Source organism: Kogia breviceps, chromosome X (assembly GCF_026419965.1).
Source record: "Kogia breviceps isolate mKogBre1 chromosome X, mKogBre1 haplotype 1, whole genome shotgun sequence".
In the NCBI taxonomy this organism is placed as follows: Eukaryota; Metazoa; Chordata; class Mammalia; order Artiodactyla; family Physeteridae; genus Kogia; species Kogia breviceps.
Window position 1 is genome coordinate 94,139,504 of NC_081330.1, and position 11,743 is coordinate 94,151,246.

The 11,743-nt window shown below is 38.7% G+C and overlaps 1 protein-coding gene across 2 annotated transcripts in view; it reads left to right on the top strand.

Annotated features, from left to right (window-relative positions):
- Positions 1-11,743, top strand: part of SLC9A7 (solute carrier family 9 member A7) — a 147,158-nt gene that overhangs the window by 61,585 nt on the left and 73,830 nt on the right. For both annotated transcript variants that reach the window (XM_059050611.2, XM_067024134.1), the window contains exons 2-3: positions 7,471-7,670; positions 9,440-9,517. In XM_059050611.2, the coding sequence (XP_058906594.1) occupies positions 7,471-7,670; positions 9,440-9,517 (278 nt within the window). The remainder of the gene's footprint in view (positions 1-7,470; positions 7,671-9,439; positions 9,518-11,743) is intronic.

The window sequence follows — 11,743 nt, forward strand, 5'->3', positions numbered from 1 at the left end:
AGCACAGCAATGATGAGAAGATGTTCCTGGTGTCCCAAGAACTTCATGGGACAATATAATGATTTTTCCATATCTTGTTTTCCCAAGTAGATATCTAAGCCCTAAAGTCATTTTCTTCCTCTTATTCTTAACTGTGACATTCCATATTTAGGGAAACTACTTAGAAATGATGGTGTTTTTTGACTCACATAAACTTGTTCCATGTTGGTTTTAATCAAATCTTTGGAATTTTAGCTGTTGAGGAAGAGGAACATTGGATTGGAGGTTGAACTCTTGGCTGATGGGCCTGATTTTCACTATTTTAGTATCTCATATACTGATGGAAGCAAGACAGAACATTTGTCTTGAAGGGCTACAGACTCAGTTTATTTCTTTAATTAAAGTCAACCTTTTATCAGAATAGCATTGGCTGGCTGATTGGCGATTCACAAATTTTCTGTTGTATTGTCAAGAGTTATCAGATTTGAAGCAACTAGAACTCTCAGACATTGGTTGGTGGTGGGTAGATTGTTGCAAAATGGTATAGTAACTCTGGGAAATGATTTGACCAATTCTTATAAAGTTAAACATACACTTGCCCAATGACTGAGCAATCCCACTCTGGGTACTTGCCCTAGAGAATTGAAAACATGTTCACATAAAACCCTGTTTTATGGATGTTCATAGCAGCCTTATTTGTGATAGCCAAAAGTATGCTTGACATCATTAGGCATTAGGGAAATGCAAATTAAAACCACAGTGAGATATCACTTAACACTCTCTAAAATAGGTACAATCAAAAGACAATAACAAGTGTTGTAGAGCATGTAGACAAACTATAACTCTCATACTTTGCTGGTGGGGATATAAATTGTATAAAATGGTACACAGTTTCCCAAATGGAAAACAGTTTGACAGTTTCTTAAAGTAGTAAACATAGATTTACCATATGACACAGCAGTTTTGCTCCTAGGTTTCAACCCTAGAGAAATGAAAACATATGTCCATACAGACTTGTATGCAAATGTTCATAGTAGCATTATTCATAATAGCAGAAAAGTGGAACCAGCACAAATGCTCATCAACTGGTGAATGGATAAACAAAAATGGTATATCCATACAATGGAATACTATTCAACAATAAAAAGTAATGAAGTACTAATACCTTTCTTCCACACTGGGTGAACCTTGAAAACAGTATGCTAAGACAAAGAAGCCAGAGACACAAAAGAGTACATATTGTATGATTCCATTTATATGAAATGTCCAGAAAAGGCAAATCTATAGAGACAGAAAATAGATCAGTTGCCTGGGGCTGGGAGTGGGAAACAGAGAGTGACTGCAAAAGGAAATGTTCCAAATTAGATTGTGATAATTGTACAACTCTGTGAATATAATAAAATCATTGAATTGTACACTTAAAATGGGGAATTTTATGGTATGTAAATTGTACCTCAATAAAATTGTTTTTAAAAAGTATTTCACTACATATTCAAAACAAGTAACAAAAATATTTTAAATGAATTCTCCTTGAAACGAATATATCAATGAATAGCACAGCTGCATAATAAGTAATAGAACAAGTAGAAAAGGATATTGAAAAGGCTGTAACATACATTCTTAAAACCAGAGTCGCTTAAATGACCCCCAAACCTGAAAAATCATTGTCACTGCTGGCATCCATTGCATCCTCTTTATTCGCTCAATTAGAAATAGTTATCACTCTCTTCAAACACTGTGTAACGGGATGTGGAATGGGACACTTTCTTTTCTCAGAATTTCAGATGAAGCTTTAGAACTCAGAACAACTCCTACAGTGCTGTAAAAATCCCCATAGTGGTGGCCAAACTGAACTGATGATCATCTGCTCCCAGTAGCTCATATAAGGGAAGGTGGAGTCTCATTAGAGAACAGTGTATCCAGGCACCTGTTCCCGACTCCTTAACAAAGGCTTATTAATAGACATTTAAATATTGCAGCAGGTGGATAGCTGTCTAGAATTACAGCTGAGTGTCGATTTGTTCAACTGTCTTCCCAACAACCTGTGTCACAAAAGCGGAAACTGGCACCAGACTAGTGGGGGCTAGTTCCTTTAATGACCTCACAGCATTTTTGAACCATGCTTTGTCCATAATTAAGTTTCTTCCTCATACCACCAATGGGCACATGCATAAATTGTATATAGGGTTCTTTTTTTGGTTATGTGTTTCTTTTAAACATTAGAAAAGTTGGCAGTTGTATACCATCAGCACAATATGCAAATACCAGGAGTTTTTTCATACTCAAAAGTTGAAACAGTCTTGAGTTTTTTCTACTGAAAAAGTTTTGAATTTTTGCACCTTTGGAGTTCACCATGTTGCTTTAAGCCACATCAGATGTCAAAGGAATTTCATGTATATTTGCTTTCTGTAAAAGTTCAAAACTAAATTCTTTCCTAGCATTAGTCATATACCTGTGAAATCAGTGAGTCTCTTTTCATCAGCTGACGTGATATTTTTCTGGCCCACACACAGTAGATTATTGCTCTTTGTAATCTGGAACACTATGATGTTGATCCAGTAAAGTCATTAATGCCTCTATTGTTCTCCATCATTTTGGGGGGAATACTGAAGTTTCTGAACTTTGAAAAATACCTAATGTCAAATTCTAATTCCTTGTAGTTATGACCTCTTTATAGTTCCCTGTCAGGGGATGTCTTCCATATCTAGAAGATGAAAATATGCCATTCATGTTTTTTTCAAGTCTTTGTTATATTCTCACTAAAATACCCCTCTGCAGTCCTAATGTCTTATTCTTCCTTGAAGTGGAAGATGCCACACATGAACTTAATATAGCAATGACTGTCCTTTTGTGCCATGGACTACAGTGGTAATAAATATGAATCTAAATGTCTGAGGAGCTACTCAAACTCTACCTTGAATTAGCAGCAAATCCTGTTGCTTGGTATATTATTGGTCAAAACTATCAATCAGGACGTTTTAACCTGTATCTTTGCTGTGAGGGGGCTTTGTTGCCATTTTTAACACAAGGGGGCAGCATCATCACCTTCACTGTCTCCATCACATCTTTAGCATGGGCACATTGGACCCGGCTAGGGAGGGAAAGATTTTATAAGTATGTATTATTATTTTTAATATTCATCATCTAATAATGCTTCTAGGTATGATGGTGATGATTATGGAGAGAGACTGCGAGGGTATTTCCTGTAGTTGAGGAATTTGTCTGCAAATAAAAGCCTCCTGTAAGGAAAAATCTCCTGTTTCCTTTCTGTTCTCAATACTCTTACTGGACATTTCTGTGACCACATGTGTGGGAGTTTTCTCACACCAAAGCAATTCTCCAACTCTCTAGTGGATACCGACTGAGTATCCCACAATTTAACTCAACTCTGACACTATCTACTTGGAAATAGCATCAGATTCCACAGGCCTCATAAGACCCCTGCCCCTCTCACTTCAGAGGTTAGTCACAAGTCCAGGTTATTACCTGAACTTCTGACCAACTGGCTATAAATCAGAGGTTCTCATGTTCCCCTCCTTAGCTTTGATCATTTGCTAAAATAGCTCAAAGAACTCAGGAAGCCCATTTACTTACTATATTGCTGGTTTCTTATCAAGGCTATAACTCAGGAACCGCCAGATGGAAGAGATGTATAAGGTAAGGTATGTGGAAAGGGACATGGAGCTTCCATGTCCCCTTCGGGTGAGCTACCCTCTCTGGCGCTCCATGTGTGCACCAACCCAGAACCTCTCTGAACCTGTGTACTTTGGGGATTTTTATTGAGGCTTCATTACATAGGTATAATTAATTAAATCATTGGCCATTAGTGATCCACTTAACCTCTAGCTCCTCTTCCCTGCATGGAGGTCAGGGGGTGGGGTGGAATTAAAAGTTCCAACTCTCGGGACTTCCCTGGTCATCCAGTGGGTAAGACTCCGTGCTCCCAGTGCAGGGGGCCCAGGTTTGATCCCTGATTGGGGAACTAGATCCCGCATTCATGCTGCAACTAAGAGATCGCATGCCACAACTAAGAGTCTGCATGCTGCAACTAAGAAGTCCTCATACCGCAACTAAAAAGATCCTGTATGCCACAATGAAGACCATGCGCAGCCTAAATAAATAAATAAATAAATAAATAAATAAATAATTTTTAAAGTCCCAACTCTCTAATCACCTGGTTGGTTCCCGTGGCAACCAGCCCTCATTCTGAGGCTAATCTGGAACCCCCGGCCACCAGCCATTCCATTAGCATACAGAAAGACACTTAGCACTTCAGAGATTCCGGGGATTTTAGGAGCTCTGTACCAGGAAACTGGGACAAAGACCAAATATATATTTCTTATTATAAATCACAGTATCACAACTCCTCTTTTGTTAGAATAGTTGTCATTGTGAAGACCCTGTGCTATTGTGGTTTATTTTTTTAGTTAGCTCTGCAAAATAATGAGGCTAGTACAGAAAAGAAACAGTGAACTATGTAAAGCAGCTATTGATTTGGGAGAAGGATAGCCTTTTGTAAATGACTTATTTTGGTTTCCTGATGAAGACACTGTTAACTGAAGAAAAACGTGTTTTATTCAGGGACCTTACAGAGTACTATACAGCCCAGGAAACAGCCTCTCAGATAGCTCGGAGGATCTGTTCCAAATAGGTAAGGGAGGAGCCAGGATATATAGGAGTTTTTGCAGGAAAAAACCCCAAATGTGTAGTCGAACATCAAAAGATTACCGCTAATCACAAAAACCAGACCTGTCAAGTTAATGAATTTAGCACTTTTCTATGTCTGCGAAGATGCAGGAGTCCGGCTCATTGAAACTATTCCTTTGATATGCATTTTAACTATCCATGTGCATATCATGTTTTTCTCCATCTGAATTCTCCCCAGGGCATACCTTGGGTTGGGGGGGTGGCGGTTACATTGGCATCTGATGGCCGACAATATTCTTTGTTTACTGGAATGGCAAGCAACATTTTTTTCCACAGCGCCTCCTCTTGGTCGTAAATTAGACAAAGGTTTGGGAGGCATTTCTTGACCAATTTGTCCCAAGGTGCCACGAAGGCTCATTCCTAGATCAGATGAGGATTGTGTTGATAGGCCACTCAATATGCTAAATTTTGGATTAAGCCCTGTTAATAACCTAAAATTCTCTGGATCTTCTGTTTTACTAGTCTGTTATGATCCAGGGGATGTTTTCCCTTGTTGCTTCTTCCCACATCTAGAGTTGCACTATTACAATTAATTCTATATAGAGTTAAATGTATGATCTATCTCAAGATGTTTAGCCATCAGTAATTTTGTCAAGAGGCCTGGTTACACATTGGGTAAAAATTGGGTTACAATTGGATAAAAAGCATATATATATTTAACTGGGGTAAATAGAGTGGACTTGTTTGGGGCCCTTTAATGTTGGGGACCATAGGGGGTCCCTTTGGCCCATCCAACCTTAGGTAGTGTTGTAGCAAAACCTTTTGTTTTAATCTCTTTAACATCTGTTTTATTTATCCCATTTCTTAATAACCATCTAAAGATTTTTATCCTTTTGGGACGAGTCCGTTTAAAATTTTCACCTTTTTGGAAAGAAATCTATAGTCTTTCTCTCAGGTTCTTATTTTCCTGTTAATCAATCTAATTAACAATTACTCTCCTGTTCATTAGCATCTGTAAGACCCATTCAGGGTAAGTTGAGACCACAAATGAGGCTTCCCAAACTGGTTTTTTTGTTTTGTTTTGTTTTAAACTGAGGGAGTTCTTAGGTTAGCTATTTTTTTTTTACCACCTTCTAATTTGTTTTTTCATAGGTACCAATAAAATGGCTGTTTATGAGAGAGCTCTAAAAATCCACCAATTTAGATGTTTCCCCAATTTAAAGGATCCATCCTCTGACCATTGATGAGATATATGTTAATAGTGACACAAATCAATAACACGCTAGAGGTGGCCCCACAAGAGAGTACAAAGGATGCAGCCTTCACAAGATGTAGAAAGTTTACTCCCCCAAATAGTCTAAGAGAGTAAAGGACCTTCGTTGTACAGGTTGACACAACGAAGGTGAGGTTGACAAAGGCCCCTTATGGGCACCTCGTATGACAAATTTCCCTAAGAGTCGGCACAGCCAAGCCAGAAAAAGAGACTGCTCAGGACCCCAGTCTATTTGATTGGCTGCCAAATGTAAACCATGTGTGTACCTTCCAGAGCACAGAGACCAAGCTCTCAAATTGAGATTATTAAGAACCTCATTTTTAATTTGTAGTAAAATTTTACAACTTAATTTTTTCACAAAAGTCAACAAAGTTCAAGTATGTTACTACAGGTCTTTAACAACAACAACCACAGCAACAATAATAAAGCAATACAGACACAGAGCACAGAGTTTGGCTTAAAAAACTATATCTTTCTGGATTTTATATATTATTTGTTCTTCAGCAATGTCTTGTGAGTTCTCATATGTCTTGGTGATAAGAGACATTGTAGAACATTATACATAGGATATAATAAACATTTTCTTTCTTTTTCTGAAATAACTTTCTCCATTAATGGCAAAATGAGATGGGGGGGATTTTACCATTCTCTCTCTTAATATTGCTAGCAAAGAACTGAATATAGAGAGAAGTCTGAAGTTTTCCACCTAAGAGAGAATTGTGGAAAGTGTCTGGTGATTATTTATGTTTTCTTTTTTTTTCACATTTCCCTCACTTTTACTTAGGCATGTGTGACTCATGTCCAGGACCAGGGGAGCAACATTTCTTCATAACTGATGGAATTAAATGCTTACACACAATTTTGCTGGTTTTTCCCTCCTAAAGGGAAAACCCTGCTAAGAACAGAGTGAGACGGAAAGACTTGCAGCTAATTATGTTAGCTGTGTCAATGGCATAGCCCCAAGAAGCCAGCTCTCCAGTCCCTGAATCATGACTGCGAAAATTGGCACTGTGCTGTTCAGCTCCCTAAGGGATGTAATTATTTTTTCCATGATACCCAATACTTGAAATGACCTCAGCAAAAGCATTTCTTTTCTTTTTTTCCCTTCCTCTAGTGTGTGGCAAAACAAATTGCATTTGTAACAACTAGAAATTCCCGAGGCCGAGGCCTTGTCCTCGCTGGCGGATGGCCTGAGGGCTGCTGCTGGTGCAAATCAAAGAGCTCAGTGGTTCTGCTTTGTGCTGTGCTAGGCAGAAAAAAACTTTTCCTCTTATCACCCCATCTTCCTCCAGCAAAAACCTGAGAAATGAGATATGATCAGTGGTTCATAGTACTCGGAGTACTGTCATAATCCCGAAAGGTACTGTCCTACCTTGTCCTCTTGGTGGCTGAGGGACTCAAACCAGAATACGTGGATTCTTAACCCTTTTGAAGGACTGTGTAGTTGTCCCTAAAATACACATCATCTACCTGGTCTCTAAGATTACTTAAGAGTTTCTTAGTTGTTGCCATTATTCCCACGCTCTCTGTGTCCTTCCACAGGCCTGATATTTTCTTCTACTCTGTTTCAGGGCTTATCGTCGGGGTGATCCTGAGGTACGGCACCACTGCCACCAGTGGTCATGACAAGTCACTCAGCTGCACTCAGGAAGACAGGGCCTTCAGCACCTTATTAGTGAATGTCAGTGGGAAGTTCTTCGAATACACCCTGAAAGGAGAAATCAGCCCTGGCAAGGTCAACAGTGTAGAGCAGAATGACATGCTGAGGAAGGTGAGCTCGGGCCACTCAGATACTTTGGTCCTGACATGGTTTTTGATTTTCCGATGCTGTCTCAACTTTGTGAACAGAAATCTTTTCACACTCCTGGAACATCAGTAACATTCCTGGCTGTCAGTTGGGCTAGGAAGCTTTTGGACTGTGATGAGGAGAAGGAACCAGATTTGAACTTGAGCCTTTTAGCTTTGTCAGACTGATGTGGGCCACCAATGGTGCAGTGGGTTCGTACATCCCACTCAGCTCCTCTCTCCAACTCCCATCTCTTTTTGATTATGTCTCTTACTCTTGTTATGGTTTAGGGATGAGATTGTTTCTTTCTTAAATTAAGATTGGTTTCTTATTTTTCTTTTAACTTGTTATAATCAGTGTTCAGAAGTGTTATTCTTACTTCTTCGTGGTTATTTTACCATATACTACAACCATTTATTGAGTTTCCCACTCTCATTGGTGATTGGTGCCAAAGGCTTAATGAATCTTCAGAGGAAAAATGTCTTGTTGTCTTAGAATTTGAATCCACATGTTGTTTTTCATTTAATGTTGCGGGTAGCTAAAATACCCCGCAGGAAAAGGGATTATATATCTCTTCACTTCACTTGGGTGATTTCCAGGATAAGCACAAGATCTGTATTTATCCACATACATTCTAGTACCATATAGATGCGGGCTTGTCAGCAGGAGGGCTTCCGTATAAAGTCTGGGGATCCAAGTTGTGGGAGACCCCTTTAATATGTGAAAGCTTGCAGTCAAAGAGTGTAGCCTGTGCTCCAAAAATTAAATTATTATTGTTCTCAGGATCTGCCATAATCCTTAAAGAAAATTATTCTCAAACTGGAGCGTTCAACATGCCCATCTTCTCTCTGTCCCTGGAGACTTTGATCTAGTCCACATAACATATCACAAAAGGGCAGTCCTAGTGAGCTCTTTGCTCTCAACCCTTCATAAGAATGCATGGGATTTCCATAAACATTTGTGAAATTAAATGCAACTGAGAAAGATACCCAGTGTAATACCACACTAATGGCTGTTTACATTTAATAATTAGAATGGAGATTTAAAATAATTAATTGAAATAAAAGCCAGTTAATCTACCAACGTGAACAAATTCTTTAAAAAGGTTAGGAGGCTTTATAGAATGTTTAATTCTTTTCTGGATGTGATAAGGCTTTGCTGATAATTTCAGAGTGATTTCCCTGATTGCCTACAGGTAGTTTTAGTTCCCTTAGAGTTGATGAATTTATGTTGATATTCAGGAAGTCACTAGCACCACTGGAGACTTTGATCTAGTCCACATTACGTATCACAAATGGCTGGTCACTCAAAAGAGACTTAAATTCAGTAAGATTATGTCTGTAAATCATTATGTGGTAGGATACAGGAAATTAATAAAGAATCATGACTGCATCTTTTATTGTAGTTGAACCTTTATAAAGGTTTGATAAAAAATCAAGATGTTTTCATTTCTTGTTTAAGAACATTGACCAGAAGCTTTCTGTGAGTTCTCAAAATTGCATTGAATTGTTGTGTCTTACTACATATTCAACAACACACCAAGAGTAGAAGGCAGAAGTGCTGTGTGGAGAAGAACAGGCCAGTGCTCATGGGAGCTGTGGCTTCTCTACTGTGCTGAGTCCGTGATTTTTCACATTTATGTCACTTGTTTTAAATATTCAAACTTTAGTCAGTGGCTTAAAATATTGAGCAAATATTATGGCACCAATTGGTATTCAACAAAAAACTGGCTTTTTTTCTTTTTAAACTTTTAGGTAACATTTGATCCAGAGGTCTTTTTCAACATTCTGCTGCCTCCAATTATTTTCCATGCTGGATACAGTTTAAAGAAGGTAAGGAATTTTTGCCAGTATTTCTTAAAGCATGGGAATCTCTGCTTTAATTTTCCTGCACAATATTCTAGTTTTTTTCCTTCTCTCAGATTGCTTATTCCTGTGTTCTGTACCCACTCAGAGACTACAGTTGACTCATCATCAGTGACTCATTTCTGTTTTAAAGTCTGGAACTCTCATCCATTGCTGGTGGGAATGTAAAATGGTATGGCCACTCTGGAAAACATGTTTGCAGTTTCTTGTAAATCTAAAGTTGAAATTACCATATGACCCAGCGATTTTATTTCTGAGGATTTATCCAAGAGAAGTGAAAACTTCTGTTTACACAAAAAACTGTACATGGTTGTTCATAACAACTTTATTTGTAATAGCCCCAAACTGGAAACAAACAAAATGTCCTACAATAGGTGAATGGTTAAACAAGCATCCATACCATGGATACTACTCAGCAATAAAATGGAACAAACTATTGATACACAAAACAGCCTGGAGGGATCTCAAAGGCATTATGCTGAGTGAAAAAAATCCAATCTCAAAAGGTCACATACTATATGGTTTCATTTATATAGCATTCTAGAAATGACAAAATTATAGGGATGGGGAACAAATTATTGGTTGCCAGGGGTTAGGGATGGCGGGGATGAGAATGGGAGGGGGTGGCTGTGACTGTAAAGTGGGTAGCATGAGGGAAATCTTCATGGCAGTGGAACAGTTCTGCATCTTGATTGCAGTGGTGGTTACAAGAATCTACACATGTGATAAAATGACATAGAACTATGCACACACATTGTACCAATGTCAGTTTCCTGGTTTTGATATTGCACTACAATTATGTGAGATATAACCAGTGGAGGAAAATGTGTGTGAAGGTACCATGGGACCTCTCTGCACTATTTTTGCAACTTCTGTGAATCTATAATTACTCCAAAGTAAAAAGTTTTAAAAATATCATTATTGAGGGAGGGTCATTGTGTTCAGCAGCAGGGTTGGGCCTAAGCCCCTAGATATTTTAAATACCAGATACCTTTATAAATAGTGTGAGTGGCTCCCTTCCTCCCCATTGTGGGACTATTCTGTGAAAATTTAGCCTCCAAAAAGGCCTACTTCAGATAACAGCCAAGGACCTTGTTTCAGCTGTCTTTCTGAAAGGGGACTAAAGGAAACCTTTTCAGTGAGCCTAGAGAAGAGAGATCTTGGCTGCCAATAAAACTCAGTAACATCCTTAGGAAGTAGAGAATGCCTTCAAAGTTGATAAACCTCTAGATAGATCAATCAAGGTAAAAAAAAGAGGAAAGAAACAAATTACCTATATCAGGAATGAAAGAGGGGGCATCAGTATAGACCCTTCATACATTAAAAGGACAATAAGAGAATAATGTGAACAACTTTGTACCAATAAATTTGACAACCCAGGTGAAATGGACAAATTTCTCGAAAGGCACAAATTACCAAAACTGACCCAAGAAGAGATGGAAAACTTCAACAGCCCTATATTAATGAAATAAACTGAGTTCATAGTTAAAAACCTTTATATAAGCCCAGATGGCTTCACTGGTGAATTCTATCTAGCATTTAAGGAAGAAATAATGAGTCCTACACAAAATCTTTCAGAACATAGAGGAGGGAACAGTTACAACTAATTTTTTGAGATGGTGCCTGCCCATCAGGCTGGTTCTTCTGTCAAAGCAACTCTGCAGTTTTCAGAAGGTTTTTAAACTCTTCCCAACCCACACAAATATAGTTATTTATGGAGCATATGATATAAAGAACTTTGCATATATCCTTTATTTCGGTTTTTACATACATTATTTCTGATCATCACAGAAACTCTGTAAGAATGTGAGGGTGGTAGGTTACCTCACACCCTTTCTCCCCCAGGTTTCCAACTCATTTATAAACAGACACAAGGAGCTAAGTGGCAACTGAATGATCAATTTATGACCCAAAGTCCCTGGTGATGCATCTTGGATGATATAGTTTAGCCCTTGGTAATGGGGCTCCTTACTGCTGACCTCATGAATTGAAGACAGATGCCCTTTAGCCACCAATTTGGTCACAGTCACAGATAGGGAGGCAGAAATGGAGAGATCCTAGAAATTGCTGGGCCTGCCAAAGGCTGCCTCTTTTGCTCATAGCATGGAGGCCATAGGAGCAAAAGCACTCCCCCACTTTTCATAAGAGAGTCAAGGCTACAAGTCAGGGTCAAGCCAATCTCCCCCTTCAGAG